The 17,920-nt window shown below is 67.6% G+C and overlaps 2 protein-coding genes across 2 annotated transcripts in view; both read right to left on the reverse strand.

Moving 5' to 3' along the window:
• PRRC2A (proline rich coiled-coil 2A) overlaps positions 1 to 11,087 on the reverse strand; it is a 13,221-nt gene extending 2,134 nt beyond the window's left edge. The window contains exons 1-14 of the mRNA XM_086870688.1: positions 10,965 to 11,087; positions 10,350 to 10,465; positions 8,672 to 8,846; positions 7,817 to 7,919; positions 7,671 to 7,734; positions 7,396 to 7,542; positions 6,303 to 6,412; positions 6,096 to 6,160; positions 4,957 to 5,096; positions 4,764 to 4,848; positions 3,793 to 3,973; positions 1,626 to 1,682; positions 699 to 975; positions 7 to 28 (exon numbers count right to left, since the gene is read on the reverse strand). Of these exons, the coding sequence (XP_086726814.1) occupies positions 7 to 28; positions 699 to 975; positions 1,626 to 1,682; positions 3,793 to 3,973; positions 4,764 to 4,848; positions 4,957 to 5,096; positions 6,096 to 6,160; positions 6,303 to 6,412; positions 7,396 to 7,542; positions 7,671 to 7,734; positions 7,817 to 7,919; positions 8,672 to 8,846; positions 10,350 to 10,443 (1,520 nt within the window). The 5' untranslated portion in view covers positions 10,444 to 10,465; positions 10,965 to 11,087. The remainder of the gene's footprint in view (positions 1 to 6; positions 29 to 698; positions 976 to 1,625; positions 1,683 to 3,792; positions 3,974 to 4,763; positions 4,849 to 4,956; positions 5,097 to 6,095; positions 6,161 to 6,302; positions 6,413 to 7,395; positions 7,543 to 7,670; positions 7,735 to 7,816; positions 7,920 to 8,671; positions 8,847 to 10,349; positions 10,466 to 10,964) is intronic.
• Positions 11,088 to 13,392: 2,305 nt separating this feature from the next.
• On the reverse strand, positions 13,393 to 17,452 carry LOC147647856 (lymphotoxin-alpha-like). The gene is made up of 4 exons (XM_086870689.1): positions 17,330 to 17,452; positions 16,674 to 16,707; positions 16,305 to 16,364; positions 13,393 to 13,817 (listed from the first exon to the last, which is right to left on the reverse strand). Exons 1-4 carry the CDS (start codon positions 17,450 to 17,452, stop codon positions 13,393 to 13,395), a joined length of 642 nt encoding a protein of 213 aa, XP_086726815.1.
• Positions 17,453 to 17,920: the final 468 nt, after the last annotated feature.

Raw genomic sequence — 17,920 nt, forward strand, 5'->3', positions numbered from 1 at the left:
GGGGGCGCCTCGAGGGGCGGAGCCTCTGCTGCGAGGGGGGGAGGAGAAAAGGAGGGTCGGGGGGGGGGGGGGTCTCAGTGCCCCCTCCCCCAACAGTGCCAGACACCCCCAGACCCCAAATTCAGGCCTTGAGCACAGAGACCCCCAAATCATCCCCCAAACCCCCCCAAACCCCCCCAAATTCCTCCCCAAATCCCCCAGAGCTCCTATGGGGCACCCCCAGCCCCATCTGCAACCCCCCCATGCCTGAGACCCCCCCCCAGCCCCACCTGTGCCCCCCCACACCTGAGACCCCCCCCAGAGCCCCCCCACACCTGAGCCCCCCCAGCCCCACCTGTGCCCCCCCCAGCCCCACCTGAGCCCCCCCCATCCCCCCCAGAGCCCCCCCCACACCAGAGCCCCCCCAGCCCCACCTGAGCCCCCCCCAGCCCCACCTGTGCCCCCCCACACCTGAGCCCCCCCTCAGAGCCCCCATCCCCACCTGAGCCCCCCCCCAGCCCCACCTGTGCCCCCCCAGAGCCCCCCCCAGAGCCCCCATCCCCACCTGTGCCCCCCCAGAGCCCCCCCCACACCTGAGCCCCCCCCCAGCCCCACCTGTGCCCCCCCCAGAGCCCCCCCCAGAGCCCCCATCCCCACCTGTGCCCCCCCAGAGCCCCCCCCAGCGCCCCCAGCCCCACCTGAGCCCCCCCCAGCCCCACCTGTGCCCCCCCCGCCGCTCTCGGGCTCCTCCCGCGGCTCCGGCGGCTCCGGGGGGGTCTCAGGGGGGGCGGGCGGCGGCTCCGGGGGTCTCGGGGGGCTCTCGGCGGCGGCGGCGGCAGAGCCGGGGGGCGGCCCCGGGGGGGGCGGGGGGCGGCGCTCGGGGGGGGCCCCGAAACGCTCGTCCAGGCGCTTCAGCTTCTCGGCGCAGGCGGCGCGGCGCTGCTCCGCCATGCGGCGCTCCTCGGCCTCGCGGCGCCGCCGCGCCCGCGCCACCGCCTGCGACAGCTCGGCACAAGCTCTGCCGGCGCCGGCGCCGCCACGCCTCGTCCTCGTCCTGCAGGTGAGACACCTGAGTGACACACCTGAGACACCTGGGATACACCTGGGACACACCTGTGTGACACCTGAGACACCTGGGATACACCTGAGATACCTGGGATACACCTGAGTGACACCTGGGATACACCTGGGATACACCTGAGTGACACCTGAGACACCTGAGCTACAGGCACCGCCTGCGACAGCTCGGCACAGCTCTGCCGGCGCCGGCGCCGCCACGCCTCGTCCTCGTCCTGCAGGTGAGACACCTGAGTGACACACCTGAGACACCTGGGATACACCTGGGACACACCTGTGTGACACCTGAGACACCTGGGATACACCTGAGACACCTGGGATACACCTGGGACACCTGGGATACACCTGGGTTACACCTGAGACACCTGGGACACCTGGGATACACCTGGGTTACACCTGAGACACCTGAGACACCTGGGATACACCTGAGACACCTGGGATACACCTGGGACACCTGGGATACACCTGTGTGACACCTGTAACACCTGTGTGACACCTGGGATACACCTGTATGAGACCTGGGATACACCTGAGTGACACCTGAGTGACACCTGAGCTACAGGCACCACCTGCGACAGCTCGGCACAGCTCTGCCGGCGCCGGCGCCGCCACGCCTCGTCCTCGTCCTGCAGGTACAACACCTGTGTGACACCTGGGTTACACCTGAGTGACACCTGAGCTACAGGCACCGCCTGCGACAGCTCGGCACAGCTCTGCCGGCGCCAGCGCCGCCACGCCTCGTCCTCATCCTGCAGGTACAACACCTGTGTGACACACCTGAGACACCTGTGTGACACCTGGGATACACCTGAGTGACACCTGGGATACACCTGGGACACACCTGAGACACCTGGGATACACCTGAGACACCTGGGACACCTGGGATACACCTGTGTGACACCTGGGATACACCTGGGACACCCGAGTGACACCTGAGTGACACCTGAGCTACAGGCACCGCCTGCGACAGCTCGGCACAGCTCTGCCGGCGCCAGCGCCGCCACGCCTCGTCCTCGTCCTGCAGGTACAACACCTGTGTGACACACCTGAGACACCTGTGTGACACCTGGGATACACCTGAGTGACACCTGGGATACACCTGGGACACACCTGAGACACCTGGGATACACCTGAGACACCTGAGACACACCTGGGATACACATGTAACACCTGTAACACCTGCGTGACGCCTACAGACACCTGTAACAGCTGAATGACACACCTGGGACACCTGTGATACACCTGAGTGACACCTGGCACACACCTGTAACACCTGCGTGACACCTGAACACACCTGAACACACCTGAACACACCTGAGCACACCTGAACCAGTCATACCACACCTATACCACACCTGTACCACACCCGTACCACACCTGTACCACACCTGTACCACACCTGACCACACCTGTACCACACCTGTACCACACCTGTACCACACCCGTACCACACCTGTACACCTGTACCACACCTGTACCACACCTGTACCACACCTGACCACACCTGTACCACACCTGTACCACACCAGTACCACACCTGTACCACACCTGTACACCTGTACCACACCTGTACCACACCCGTACCACACCTGTACCACACCTGTACCACACCTGTACACCTGTACCACACCTGTACCACACCCGTACCACACCTGTACCACACCTGTACCACACCTGTACCACACCTGTACCACACCTGTACCACACCTGAGCACACCTGTACACCTGTACCACACCTGTACCACACCCGTACCACACCCGTACCACACCTGTACCACACCTGTACACCTGTACCACACCTGTACCACACCTGAGCACACCTGTACACCTGTACCACACCTGTACCACACCTGTACACCTGTACACCTGTACCACCCCTGTACCACACCCGTACCACACCTGAGCACACCTGTACCACACCTGACCACACCTGTACCACACCCGTACCACACCTGAGCACACCTGTACCACACCTAAACACCTGTACCACACCTGTACCACACCTGTACACCTGTACCACACCTGTACCACACCTGTACACCTGTACCACACCTGTACCACACCTGTACCACACCTGTACACCTGTACCACACCTGTACCACACCTGTACACCTGTACCACACCTGTACCACACCTGTACCACACCTGTACACCCGTACCACACCTGTACCACACCCGTACCACACCCGTACCACACCTGTACCACACCCGTACCACACCTGTACCACACCTGTACCACACCTGTACCACACCTGTACACCCGTACCACACCCGTACCACACCCGTACCACACCCGTACCACACCTGTACCACACCTGACCACACCTGTACCACGCCTGTACACCTGTACCACACCCATACCACACCCGTACCACACCTGTACACCTGTACCACACCTGTACCACACCTGTACACCTGTACCACACCTGTACCACACCTGTACCACACCTGTACACCTGTACCACACCTGTACCACACCCGTACCACACCCGTACCACACCTGACCACACCTGTACCACACCTGTACACCTGTACCACACCTGTACCACACCTGTACACCTGTACCACACCTGTACCACACCTGAACACCTGTACCACACCCGTGCCACACCTGACCACACCCATACCACACCCGTGCCACACCTGACCACACCCGTACCACACCCGTACCACACCTGTTCCCCCCAGGCCCCGCCCCCCAAGCCCCGCCCCCTCCGGCCCCGCCCCCTCACTCACCGGAAGCTCGTTGGGCGTGGCCCAGCTGCCGCGGTTGGGGGGCGGCGGGGGCGGGGCCCGGGCGGGCGGGGCCGGGGGGGGCGGAGCCTCCTTGGGCCCCTCCGGGGGGGCTTTGGGGGGAGGGGGCTCCTCCTTCGGGGGGGGCGGCGCCTCGGGGGGGGCGGGGGGCTGGTTCTCCTTCCTGGGGGGACACGGGGGGGTCACGGGGGGGTCTGGGGGTGCCCCACAGGGGTCCCGGGGGGTTTGAGGGGGTCCTGGGGGGTCCCAGGGGGGTTTGGAGGGGTCATGGGGGGTCCCAGGGGGTCTGGGGGTGCCCTGCGGGGATCCCGGGGGGTTTGGGGGGGTCCTGGGGGGTCCCAGGGGGTCTGGGGGGGGTTTGGGGGTGCCCCACAGGGGTCCCGGGGGGTCCCAGGGGGGTTTGGAGGGGTCATGGGGGGTCCCAGGGGGTCTGGGGGGGTTTGGGGGTGCCCTGCGGGGATCCCGGGGGGTTTGGGGGGGTCCTGGGGGGTCCCAGGGGGTCTGGGGGTGCCCCACGGGGGTCCCAGAAGGTTTGGGGGGCTCTGGGGTGGTCCCAGGGGGTCTGGGGGTGCCCCACGGGGGTCCCGGGGGGGTTTGGGGGGGTCTGGGGGTGCCCCACGGGGGTTTGGGGGTGCTGGGGGTGCCCCGCGGGGGCCCCGGGGGGGTTTGGGGGGTCCCAGGGGGGTTTGGGGGTTTGGGGGTGCCCTGCTGGGGTCCCAGGGGGTTTGGGGGGGTCCCAGGGGGGTTTGGGGGTGCCCCATGGGGGTCCCAGGGGGTTTGGGGGGGTCCCAGGGGGGTTTGGGGGTGCCCCATGGGGGTCCCGGGGGATTTGGGGGTTCCCAGGGGGGTCTGGGGGTGCCCCGCGGGGGTCCTGGGGGATTTGGGGGGTCCCAGGGGGGTTTGGGGGTGCCCCGCGGGGGTCCCACCCCCCATTTTGGGGAGGGGGGTCTCACCCCTCGTCATCCTCGTCCTCGTCCCTGCCGTCCTCCTCGTCGCTGAACTTGAGCTTCTCGCTGTAATCGACCTCCTCGTGCGCGCCTGGGGGGGCAGCGCGGCTTGGGGAGGGGTCCCACCGCACCCCCAGAGCCCCCCAGAGACCCCCAGACCCCCCAGACCCCCCCCCGAGCCCCCCGGGACCCCCGGTACCGGCCCAGCCCTCGTCGTTCTCCTGGTCCAGCTCGTCGAACTCGCGCAGCTCGTCCTGCCGCAGGACGGGGGGGCGCGAGGGGGGAGACCCCCCCCGGGCGGGGGCCGGCGCCCCCCGGGGACCCCCCGGCCGCGGGAACCTGCGGGGAGGGGGCGTCAGCACCAGGGGGGGGCGGGGGGGGGACCCCGAAACAGCCCCGGATTGGGGGGGAGGGGAAAGGGGGGGGTGGGGTCACTCCTGGAGCGGGAATTGGGGCTGGGGGGGTTTGGGGGGAGTTTTGGGGGGGTTTTGGGGGGGTTTTGGGGTGGTTTTGGGGGTTTTGGGGGGAGTTTTGGGGGGGTTTTGGGGGTTTGGGGGAGTTTTGGGGGGGTTTTGTGGGGTTTTGGGGAGTCTTGGGATGTTTTTGGGCGGTTTTGGGAGGGTTTTGGGGAGTTTTGGGGGGGCTTTTGGGGGAGTTTTTGGGGGGTTTTGGGGTGGGGGATTTGGGGGAGGTTTGGGGGGGTTTTTGGGGGGTTTTTGGAGGAGTTTTGGGGCAGTTTTGGGGGGATTTTGTGGCAGTTTTGGGGGAGTTTTGGGGGGTTTTGGGGGAATTTTGTGGCAGTTTTGGGTGGGTTTTTGGAGGAGTTTTGGGGCAGTTTTGGGGGGATTTTGGGGCAGTTTTGGGGAGTTTTGGGGGAGTTTTGGGGCAGTTTTGGGGGGTTTTGTGGCAGTTTTGGGGGGTTTTGGGGGGTTTGGGGGCAGTTTTGGGGGGGTTTTGGGGGAGTTTTGGGGGAGTATTGGGATTTTGGGGCAGTTTTGGGGGGCAGTTTTGTGGCAGTTTTGGGGGAGTTTTGGAGGATTTTGGGGGATTATGGGGCAGTTTTGGGGGGATTTTGGGGGTTTTGGGGCAGTTTTGGGGGGGTTTTGGGAGGTTTTGTGGCAGTTTTGGGGAGTTTTGGGGGGACTTTGGAGCAGTTTTGGGGAGTTTTGGGGGGATTTTGGGGCAGTTTTGGGGGAGTTTTGGGGCAGTTTTGGGGGGATCAGGACCCAAACAACCACAGAGGGGTGACCCCCCCCCCACCCCCCCAAAATGACAGAACTGGGGGGGGGTGGGGGGTTGGGCTGGGGGTGCCGGGGGGATTTGGGGACCCCCACTCACCTCTGCGCGTCGGGGCCGCGGAAGGGCCCGTAGGGCGGGGGGAAGGGCAGGTACGGGGGGTACATCTGGAAAAAGGGGGGAGGGGAGGGGAGGGGGGGGGGACACCCCAAAATCAGCAGGGAGCCCCCCCCCGGGGGTGGGGCAGAGCCCCCCGGGGTTGAGGGGAGGGGGCTGCCCCCCGGGTTTTGGGGAGGGTCCGGTACTCACGAAGGGCGGCATCACCCCCCGGTACGGGGGGAACTGGGGGGGCCCGGGGGGGGCTCCCCCCCCCTCGGCCGGCGGCTCCTCGGCCCCCCGCCCCTCCCGCCAGCTGCCGCCTGCGGGGAAACTGAGTCACGCACGTCGGGGGGGGGGGGGGGGGCCCGGAATGGGGCACGGGGTGGGGGGGGGGGCCCAAGGGGCTTTGGGGGAGTCTTGGGGGTCCCAGGGGGGTTTCAGGGGATCTCAGGGGGTCCCAGGGGGGGTCCCAGGGGGGGTCCCAGGTGGTCCCAGAGGGGTCCCAGGGGGTCCCACGGGTGTTCAGGGGGTCCCAGGGGGGTTCAGGGGTTCCCAGGTGGTCCCAGAGGGGTCCCAACGGTTCCCAGGGGGATCCAGGTGGTCCCAGGGGGTCCCAGGGGGGTCCCAGGGGTGTTCAGGGGGTCCCAGGGGTGTTCAGGGGGTCCCAGGGGGTCCCAGGGGTGTTCAGGTGGTCCCAGGGGGGTCCCAGGGGTGTTCAGGGGGTCCCAGGGGGGTCCCAGGGGGTCCCAGGGTGTCCCAGGGTGTTCAGGTGGTCCCAGGGGGTCCCAGGGGTGTTCAGGGGGTCCCAGGCAGTCCCAGGTGGTCCCAGGGGTGTTCAGGGGGTCCCAGGGGTGTTCAGGGGGTTCCCAGGGGGTCCCAGGGGGTCCCAGGGGGTCCCAGGTGGTCCCAGGGGTGTTCAGGGGGTCCCAGGGGGTCCCAGGGGGTCCCAGGGGGTCCCAGGTGGTCCCAGGGGTGTTCAGGGGGTCCCAGGGGGTCCCAGAGGGGTCCCAGGGGGTCCCAGGGGTGTTCAGGGGGTCCCAGGGGTGTTCAGGGAGTCCCAGAGGGGTCCCAGGTGGTCCCAGGGGGGTCCCAGGTGGTCCCAGGGGGTCCCAGGGGTTTTCAGGGGGTCCCAGAGAGGTCCCAGGGGGTCCCAGGGGTGTTCAGGTGGTCCCAGGGGGTCCCAGGGGGTCCCAGGTGGTCCCAGAGGGGTCCCAGGGGGTCCCAGGTGGTCCCAGAGGGGTTTCAGGGCCAGGGCTGGCAGCAGCCGGGGGGGGTTTCAGGGTGGGCTCCGGGGGTGTCTCACCGTGGGGGCGGGGGCTCGGTGCGCGCCCACCCGACGCGTCGGCAGCGCCCCCCCGCTCGCGGCCGCCCCTCCCCCGCTCGGCGGCCGCCCCCAAACTGGGGAACTCCTCCCGCGAGAACCGGCCCGGGAGGGGGGGGGCCCTGGCACCTGCGGGGGGGGGGGCACAGCGGGCTCAGGGGGACCCCAAGACGGGCTGGGGGAGCCCCCCTGAGCCCGGGGAGGGGCCGGGCAGGACCCCCGAGGGCAGGGGAGGGGAGGGGGGTCGGGGGTCTCACCATCGGCGGGGGTACCGCTGGCCTGCGCCCAGGACTTTGCCGCGCTTGGCGGGGGCGGGGGGTTCTGCGGGGACAGGCGGGGGTCACCGGGGGGGGCTGCGCTGCTGGGGAGGGGGCTCGGGGAGGGGGGACGGGGGGGGTCTCACCTCGGGGGTCCCCGGGGTCCGCGTCCCCCCGGTGCCGCTCGCAGGCGGCTGCGAATCCGGCGGTGACGGCGACTGCGGCGGGGGAGGGGCGGAGGGCTCGGAACTGGGGGGAGGGGGCGATGGGGGGGGGGGGTCAGAGCGGCTCGGGGGGTGGGGGGGCTGAGACCCCCGGACAGCCCCGGGAGCCCCAGAGAGCCCCGAGAGCCCCGGAGAGCCCCAGGACCCCCAGAGAGCCCCGAGACGCCGGGAGAGCCCCAGGACCCCCAGAGAGCCCCAGGACCCCCAGAGAGCCCCGGGACCCCCAGAGAGCCCCGAGACCCCCGGAGAGCCCCAGGACCCCCAGAGAGCCCCGAGACCCCGGGAGAGCCCCGGGACCCCCAGAGAGCCCCGAGACCCCCAGAGAGCCCCGAGAGCCCCAGAGAGCCCCAGGACCCCCAGAGAGCCCCGAGACCCCCAGAGAGCCCCGGGACCCCCAGAGAGCCCCGAGACCCCCGGAGAGCCCCAGGACCCCCAGAGAGCCCCGAGACCCCGGGAGAGCCCCGGGACCCCCAGAGAGCCCCGAGACCCCCAGAGAGCCCCGAGAGCCCCAGAGAGCCCCAGGACCCCCAGAGAGCCCCGAGACCCCCGGACAGCCCCGGGACCCCCCAGAGAGCCCCGTGACCCCCGGAGAGCCCCGGGACCCCCGGACAGCCCCGAGACCCCCAAACAGCCCCGAGACCCCCGGACTGCCCCAGCCCCGATGCCCGGGGTGGGTCCCAGAGTCCACGGGACCCTCCCCACCCGCAGGGTCTGGGGGTAAACCCCGGCCCCCCCTGTGCCCCCCCCGGCCCCCCCAGCCCCCGGGGGGGTCCCCACCTGCGGGGGTCGGGGGGGTCGCTGCGGCTGGCCCATCCCGAGCCGTCGCGGGGCACCAGGGCCACGTTGGGGTCGTTCCCTTTGTTCTCGGCCTTCAGGCTCGGCAGGTGCGCGGGGGGGGGCATGCGCCGGGTGGGCACCTTGCCCAGGCTCTGCAGCCCATGGCGGGGGGCGCCTGGGGGGGGGACCCTCTGTGAGACCCCCCCGAACCCCTCGAGTGACCCCCGAGCCCCCCACACCTTGCCCAGGCTCTGCAGCCCATGGCGGGGGGCGCCTGGGGGGGGGACCCTCTGTGAGACCCCCCCGAGAGACCCCCAAACCCCCCGAGAGACCCCCGAGCCCCCTGAACCCCCCTGAGCCCCCCAAACCCCGCCTGAACCCCCCCAAGACCCCCACACCTTGCCCAGGCTCTGCAGCCCATGTCGGGGGGCGCCTGGGGGGGCACGACCCTCGTGAGACCCCCCCTGAACCCCCCAAACCCCCCCCTGAACCCCCCCGAGCCCCCCACACCTTGCCCAGGCTCTGCAGCCCATGGCGGGGGGCGCCTGGGGGGGCACGACCCTCGTGAGACCCCCCCGAGAGACCCCCAAACCCTCCGAGAGACCCCCGAGACCCCTGAACCCCCCTGAACCCCCCCGAGACCCCCACACCTTGCCCAGGCTCTGCAGCCCATGGCGGGGGGCGCCTGGGGGGGGGGACCCTCTGTGAGACCCCCCCCGAGAGACCCCCGAGACCCCTGAACCCCCCTGAACCCCCCCGAGCCCCCCACACCTTGCCCAGGCTCTGCAGCCCATGGTGGGGGGCGGGACCCTCCATGAGCCCCCCCTGAACCCCCCCAAGACCCCCTGAGCCCCCCGAGCGACCCCCAAACCCCCCGAGCCCCCCACACCTTGCCCAGGCTCTGCAGCCCATGGCGGGGGGGCTCCCACGGCCCTAAGAGCCCCCCCTGAGCCCCCAGCCCGGACCCCCCCAGCCCCCAGCCCCATCCCCGGGGGGGTCACGCAGGCGGGAACCCCTCGATCCCCCACATGAGGCTGCAAAACGCCCCCCAAAGCCCCCCCAAAGCCCCTCCAGACCCCCCAATTCCCCCCCAGACCTCACAGCAGGGACCCCCACTCAATTTGGGGACCCCTCCTCCCTTCCTGAGCCCAGAACCACCCCCCGAGAAACAGGGGTGCCCAATGGTGGGGGGCTACCCCGGCACCCCCCGAACCTCCCCCGGCCCCGGAGCCCCCCAGGCACCCCCCAAACCACCCCTGAACCACCCCCGGAGCCCCCCAGAGCCCCCCAAATCCTCCCGAACCCCCCCCAGAGCCCTCCGGAGCCCCCCGAATCCTCCCGAAGCCCCTCCGGAGCCCCCCGAACCCCTCCGGAGCCCCCCGAATCCTCCCGAACCCCCTCCGGAGCCCCCCGAACGCCCCCCTGAGCCCCCCGGATCCTCCCGAAGCCCCTCCGGAGCCCCCCGAACGCCCCCCAGAGCCCTCCGGAGCCCCCCGAATCCTCCCGAAGCCCTCCGGAGCCCCCCGAATCCTCCCGAAGCCCCTCCGGAGTCCCCCGAACGCCCCCCAGAGCCCTCCGGAGCCCCCCGAATCCTCCCGAAGCCCTCCGGAGCCCCCCGAATCCTCCCGAAGCCCCTCCGGAGCCCCCCGAACGGCCCCGAGCCCCCCCCCGGCGGTACCGGCGGCGCGGGGGGGCTCGAGCGGCCGCCCCCGGTAGCTCTCACTGAGGCTCAGGCAGTTGTAGCGCCGGCCCCGCGCAGCCCGATCGCTCATGGCGCCGCATCGGCCGCGGGACCTGCGGGGGGGGCACCGGGAGGGCACCGGGGGGGTTACCGGGGTGGTTACCGGGGGGGTCACACCCGGGGTTACCGGGGGGGTCACACCGGGAGCGTGAGGCACACGCGCGGACCGGGGGCTCCAGGCCCCGCCGGGGGTGGGGGGGTCGCAGGCCGCGGATCCCCGGGAGAACCGCGGATACCGGAGAGTGTGAGGGTGGGGGGGGGTCACGGAAACCGCACGGGCCCCCCCCCACACGCCCTGACCCGAGCGGGCCCCGCCCCCGTTAACGGGACCCCCCCATGGCCCCGCCCCCTCCCGTTACCGGGGGTGGGGGATGGGGCCCGGTGTGAGGGGTGGGGGGGGGGGGCCCGTGAGGGGAGGGGGGGGGGCTCGCCGTTCCAAGATGGCGGCGGTGCCGGCGCAGCCGCGGCCCGGCCCGGGGGGGGGGGGGGGGGCGGGCGGACGGGTCCCCCCCTCCCCGCGCGCCGCCGCGCCCGCCCCCGGCCCGTACCCACCTGTCCGCCCCGGGCGGGCTCCGCGGCGGCGGCCGCGCGCTCGGGGGCCGCGGGCGGGGCGGGCGGGCGCCGGATGGCGGCGGATTCCGCTGCCCCCCCCCTCCCTCCGACACGGCCCGTGGGGCCTCCGCGCATGCGCCGCGCGCCTCGGGCCGCGCCGCGCGGGGGGCGGGGCCGCCGCGGGACGCGCCGCCATTGGCTGCGGGCGCCGCGCGGGCGAGACCACTGAGGGGAGCGGGGCGGGAAGAACGGGCCGCGCTCGCGTCCTGTGCCCCCCCCACCCCCACCCCCGTCAGGGGAGTGGAGCGGCCCCGGCGGTGACGTCACTTGGCGGGGCCGCTGCAGCGCCCCCCGGCGGGCGGGAGGGAGCGGCGGCGCTCGTTGCCATGGCAACCGGAGCCCCGCCCCCCCGCCGGGGGGAACTGGGGACACTGGGAGGGACTGGGAGGAACTGGGATGGACTGGGATGGACTGGGATGGACTGGGATGGACTGGGAGGGGACTGGGATGGACTGGGATGAACTGGGATGGACTGGGATAGACTGGGAGGGACTGGGATGGACTGGGAGGAACTGGGAGGAACTGGGAGGAACTGGGAGGAACTGGGATGGACTGGGAGGGAACTGGGATGAACTGGGATGAACTGGGATGGAACTGGGATGGACTGGGATGGAACTGGGATAGACTGGGATGAACTGGGATGGACTGGGATGAACTGGGATGAACTGGGATGAACTGGGATGAACTGGGATGAACTGGGATGAACTGGGATAGACTGGGATGAACTGGGATAGACTGGGATGAACTGGGATAGACTGGGATGGACTGGGGCAGCCCCAGTCCGCGCTTCCCCCACTGCCGGGGGAGATCCCCCCCAAAAACAAAACCCCAAAAGTCTCCGAACTGTGCCCAAATTGCGCTTTATTGGCGCTTTCCGCAATAAATTATCAATATCGGCGATCAATAAATTACCGGCCCCGGCCCAGGCCCGCGGGGGCGCCATAAATACACAAAACTCGGTAAAAAAGCGCCACAAAGGGATAAAAAACACCCGGAAAGAGGGAAAGTAAAATCCATAAATAAAGCAATAAATAAAAGCGGCTTTTCCCAGCCCGGGGGGGCGGAGCTCGGCTCTGCCCCGCTTCGGTTCCGGTCCCGGTTCCGAACTGGTCCGGTCCCGGTTCTGGTCCGGTCCCGGTTCTGTTCCGGACTGGTCCCGGTTCGGTTCTGGTCCCGGTTCCGGTCCGGTCCCGGTTCGGTTCCGGACTGGTCCCGGTTCGGTTCCGGTCCCGGTTCGGTTCCAGACTGGTCCCGGTTCTGTTCCGGACCGGTCCCGGTTTGGTTCTGGTCCGGTCCCGGTTCTATTCCAGACTGGTCCCGGTTCCGGTTCCGGACCAGTCCCGGTTCTGTTCCGGACTGGTCCCGGTTCCGGTTCCGTCCGTCCCTTGTCAGTCGCTCTGAGCCCGAATTATCCCAAATCCACCCATCCCTAATCAAATTATCCCGAATTATCCCAAATTATCCCAAATTATCCCAAATTATCCCAAATTATCCCGAATTCCTCCATCCCTAATCAATGAAAATTATCCCAATTCCATTTCTCCCTAATCAATCATTCTGATCCCAAACGATCCCAATTCCCTCCATCCCTAATCAATCCAAATTATCCCAAAGTATCCCAAATTATCCCAAATCCACCCATCCCTAATCAATCCCTTTGATCCGGAATTATCCCAATTCCATCTCTCCCTAATCAATCAATCAATCAATCAATCACTCTGAATGATCCCAATTCTGTCCATCCCTAATCAATCCAAATGATCCTAAATTATCCCAAATCCACCCATCCATAATCAATCCAAATTATCCCAAATTATCCCAAATTATCCCGAATTCCTCCATCCCTAATCAATGAAAATTATCCCAATTCCATTTCTCCCTAATTGATCATTCTGATCCTAAACCCCCTCCCTCTCCCCCTCAATCCCCCCCCGGGACCCCCCTCAATCCCCCCCCAGGACCCCTCAATCCCCCCTCAGTCCACCCCCAGCACCCCGAAATACGCCTGTCCCCCCCCCAGGACCCCTCAATCCCCCCCCAGGACCCCTCAATCCCCCTCAATCCCCCTCAATCCACGCCAGACCCCCTCAATCCACCCCCAGCACCCCGAAATACGCCTGTCCCCCCCCGTGCGGGTCCCGGGACCCCCTCAATCCCCCCTCAATCCCCCCTCAGTCCACCCCCAGCACCCCGAAATACGCCTGTCCCCCCCCGTGCGGGCCCCGGGACCCCCTCAATCCCCTCCCAGGACCCCTCAATCCCCCTCAATCCCCCCTCAATCCACCCCCAGCACCCCGAAATACGCCTGTCCCCCCCCGTGCGGGTCCCGGGACCCCCTCAATCCCCCCCAGGACCCCTCAATCCCCCCTCAATCCACCCCCAGCACCCCGAAATACGCCTGTCCCCCCCCGTGCGGGTCCCGGGCGCCCCCCCCCGAGGCGGTGGCCGCCAGCTGGTCCCCGCGGCGCAGCTGGAACACGGCTCCCTGGTACAGGGACTCGGTCCAGAGCCCCCGGTGCCGCCGCCGCCGCCGGTCCCGGCACACGGAGCGCGCGGCCCGCAGCAGCGGCACGTCCCGGGGGTACTCGGGCGACAATCGCGACACCGCCAGCCGCAGCGGCCCCCGCGCCGGGCAGCGCCGGCCCTGGAAGGCGGCGGCCGCGTACACGAAGTAGAGCCCGTCCCGGGGCACCACCAGCCGGTTCCGCCGCAAACGGACCCCGTTCCGAACCAGAGCCGGGGCCACGTCCGCCTCCCACAGCGGGGAGCGCCGGGGGGACGGCCAGGAGGAGGCTGGGGGGGAAAACGGGGTGTTAAAATATCTAAAATATCCCAAAATCCCCCCCAAAATCCCTAAAATCCCCCCCAAAATATCCCAAAATCCCTAAAATCCCCCAAATTCCCAGAGCGGGGAGCGCCGGGGGGACGGCCAGGAGGAGGCTGGGGGGGAAAACGGGTGTTAAAATATCTAAAATATCCCAAAATCCCTAAAATCCCTCCCAAAATATCCCAAAATCCCTAAAATCCCCCAAAGTGCCCCAAATTCCACAGCGGGGAGCGCCGGGGGGACGGCCAGGAGGAGGCTGGGGGGGAGAAACGGGGTGTTAAAATATCTAAAATATCCCAAAATCCCCCAAAATCCCCCCCAAAATATCCCAAAATCCCTAAAATCCCCCAAAATCCCTAAAATCCCCCAAATTCCCAGAGCGGGGAGCGCCGGGGGGACGGCCAGGAGGAGGCTGGGGGGGAGAAACGGGTGTTAAAATATCTAAAATATCCCAAAATCCCTAAAATCCCCCAAAATCCCCCAAATTCCCAGAGCGGGGAGCGCCGGGGGGACGGCCAAGAGGAGGCTGGGGGGAGAAACGGGGTGTTAAAATATCTAAAAATATCGAAATAAACCCAAAATCCCCCAAAATCCCCCCCAAAATATCCCAAAATCCCTAAAATCCCCTAAAGTGCCCCAAACTCCCAGAGCGGGGAGCGCCGGGGGGACGGCCAGGAGGAGGCTGGGGGGGAAAACGGGGTGTTAAAATATCTAAAATATCCCAAAATCCCCCAAAATCCCCCCCAAAATATCCCAAAATCCCTAAAATCCCCCAAATTCCCACAGCGGGGAGCGCCGGGGGGACGGCCAGGAGGAGGCTGGGGGGGAAAACGGGTGTTAAAATATCTAAAATATCCCAAAATCCCTAAAATCCCTCCCAAAATATCCCAAAATCCCTAAAATCCCCCAAAGTGCCCCAAATTCCACAGCGGGGAGCGCCGGGGGGACGGCCAGGAGGAGGCTGGGGGGGAGAAACGGGGTGTTAAAATATCTAAAATATCCCAAAATCCCCCAAAATCCCCCCCAAAATATCCCAAAATCCCTAAAATCCCCCAAAATCCCTAAAATCCCCCAAATTCCCAGAGCGGGGAGCGCCGGGGGGACGGCCAGGAGGAGGCTGGGGGGGAGAAACGGGTGTTAAAATATCTAAAATATCCCAAAATCCCTAAAATCCCCCAAAATCCCCCAAATTCCCAGAGCGGGGAGCGCCGGGGGGACGGCCAAGAGGAGGCTGGGGGGAGAAACGGGGTGTTAAAATATCTAAAAATATCGAAATAAACCCAAAATCCCCCAAAATCCCCCCCAAAATATCCCAAAATCCCTAAAATCCCCTAAAGTGCCCCAAACTCCCAGAGCGGGGAGCGCCGGGGGGACGGCCAGGAGGAGGCTTGGGGGGAAAACGGGGTGTTAGAGTGCCCAAAAATACCCAAAATCCCCCAAAATCCCCCCCCAAAATATCCCAAAATCCCTAAAATCCCCCAAAATCCCCCAAATTCCCACAGCGGGGAGCGCCGGGGAGACGGCCAGGAGGAGGCTGGGGGGGAAAACGGGGTGTTAAAATATCTAAAAACAGCTAAACCAACCCAAAATCCCCCAAAATCCCCCCCAAAATCCCCCCCAAAATCCCCCCCAAAATCCCCTAAAGTGCCCCAAACTCCCAGAGCGGGGAGCGCCGGGGGGACGGCCAGGAGGAGGCTGGGGGGGAAACGGGGTGTTAGAGTGCCCAAAAATACCCAAAATCCCCCAAAATCCCCCCCAAAATCCCTAAAATCCCCCCCAAAATATCCCAAAATCCCCTAAAATCCCCCAAATTCCCAGAGCGGGGAGCGCCGGGGGGACGGCCAGGAGGAGGCTGGGGGGGAGAAACGGGGTGTTAAAATATCTAAAAATATCGAAATAAACCCAAAATCCCCCCCAAAATCCCTAAAATCCCCCCCAAAATATCCCAAAATCCCTAAAATCCCCCAAAATCCCAGAGCGGGGAGCGCCGGGGGGACGGCCAGGAGGAGGCTGGGGGGGAAAACGGGGTGTTAAAATATCTAAAATATCCCAAAATCCCCCCCAAAATCCCTAAAATCCCCCCCAAAATATCCCAAAATCCCTAAAATCCCCCAAAATCCCCAAATTCCCACAGCGGGGAGCGCCGGGGAGACGGCCAGGAGGAGGCTGGGGGGGAAAACGGGGTGTTAAAATATCTAAAAACAGCTAAACCAACCCAAAATCCCCCAAAATCCGCCCCAAAATCCCTAAAATCCCCCAAAATCCCCCAAATTCCCAGAGCGGGGAGCGCCGGGGGGACGGCCAGGAGGAGGCTGGGGGGGAAAACGGGGTGTTAAAGTATCTAAAATATCCCAAAATCCCCCAAAATCCCCACTTCCCATTCCCCAGTGCCCCCCAGTGCCCCCCCATTGTCCCCCAGTGTCCCCCAGTGCCCCCCAGTGCCCCCCACTCACCCACGACGTGAGCGGCCGGTTTGTCCCCTCTTGTCACCCGCGGCAGCTGCGGGGGGAGCCCTGGGGACACCGGGGGGGGGTTGGGACACCGGGGGGACACCGGGGGACACCGGGGGGGGGTGGTGACCCCATAGGGGACAGGGGGGACACCGGGGGGACACCGGGGGTGGGGTTGGGACACCGGGGGACACCGGGGGTGGGGTTGGGACACCGGGGGACACCGGGGGGGGGTGGTGACCCCATAGGGGACAGGGGGGACACGCGGGGGGCTCTGGGGGTGGTTGGGACACCGGGGGGGGACACCAGGGGGGGTGGTGACCCCAAAGAGGGCAGGGGGGACACCGGGGGGACACCGGGGGTGGCACTCACCGGGCACGGGCGGGGTCGGCGCCTCCGGGGGGGCCTGGGGGGGACAGAGAGGGGTCAGGGGGGGCTGGGCAGGGGGGACACGGGGAGGGGACAAGGGGGGGGACATGAGGGACACAGAGGGGACACCGGAGGGGACACGGGGACATGGAAAACACACGGGGGGGACACGGAAAGGGGACACGAGGGGACATGGGGGACACCGGGGGACACGGGGGGGACACGGGGGGGACACGAGGGGGATACCAAGGGGACATGAGGGGTACAGAGGAACACGGGGGACACCGAGAGACACAGAGGGGACACGGGGGGGACACCGGGGGACACGGGGGGGACACGGGGGGGACACGGGGGGACACAGAGACACGGGGGGGCACAGAGGTGACACCGGGGGACACGGGGGGGACATGGGGGACACCGAGGGACACAGAGGGGACACGGGGGGGACACGGAGGGGACACGGGGGACACCAGGGGACACCGGGGGTCCCTCACCGGGGGTGGCGGGCGGGTGGCGGCCCCGGGCGGTGGCGGCAGCAGGAGCGGGACGAGCGCGGTGACACCGCCGGGGGGGACACGGTGGCACCGGGGGGACACAGAGACACGGGGGGGCACAGAGGTGACACCGGGGGACACGGGGGGGACACGGGGGGTCCTTACCGGGGGTGGCAGGCGGGTGGCGGCGGCCCCGGGTGACAACAGCAGCAGCAGCAGCAGGAGCGCGGTGACAGCGGCGGGGGGGACACGGTGGCACCGGGGGGGCCGCGGGGGGGGCCCGGCCATGGCGGTTCTGACCCGGCCCGGCCCCCCCGGAGCCTTTATGGCCCCCCCCGGCCCCCGCACGGGGCGGAACCGGCACCGGGACCCCCCCGGGACCCCCCCGGGACCGGAACGGGAACGGGAAAACCCCGGCGGGACCGGGGGGGGAGCGGGACCGGGGGGACCGGGGGGGTCCGGGGGGGTCCGGGGGGGGCTCGGGGGGTCCCTCCTCCCATCCCCCCCCGACCCCCGACCCCTCCCCCGCCGTTCCCCCTCCCCTCATTAATAAATCGCGCTCTCATTAACGGTAATTAACACCCCCCCCCCCCCCACGGGAAAACCCGGCGGGGGCGGGGGGGGGAGGGGAAGGATGTGGCGGCTGGGGGGGGGCGGGGGGAGCCCCCCCAAAAAGCGGAACCGCCCGAAACCGCCCCAAAAACCCCGCGGGGGGGGGACCCGAAACCTGGGGGGACCCAAAAAATCCGGGGGGGG

The sequence above is a fragment of the Cyanistes caeruleus genome, chromosome 33 (genome assembly GCF_971803275.1).
Source record: "Cyanistes caeruleus chromosome 33, bCyaCae1.hap1.1, whole genome shotgun sequence".
In the NCBI taxonomy this organism is placed as follows: domain Eukaryota; kingdom Metazoa; phylum Chordata; class Aves; order Passeriformes; family Paridae; genus Cyanistes; species Cyanistes caeruleus.

Bases quoted from the DNA above. Each gene is read 5' to 3' on its own strand.
- LOC147647856 (XM_086870689.1), bottom strand. From the start codon at position 17,452: ATGGCCGGGCCCCCCCCGCGGCCCCCCCGGTGCCACCGTGTCCCCCCC. The intron at 16,365-16,673 runs GTGAGTGCCACC...CGGTGTCCCCAG, and splicing joins GCCGACCCCGCCCGTGCCCG to GGCTCCCCCCGCAGCTGCCG. The intron at 13,818-16,304 runs GTGAGTGGGGGG...TTTCCCCCCCAG, and splicing joins ACCGGCCGCTCACGTCGTGG to CCTCCTCCTGGCCGTCCCCC.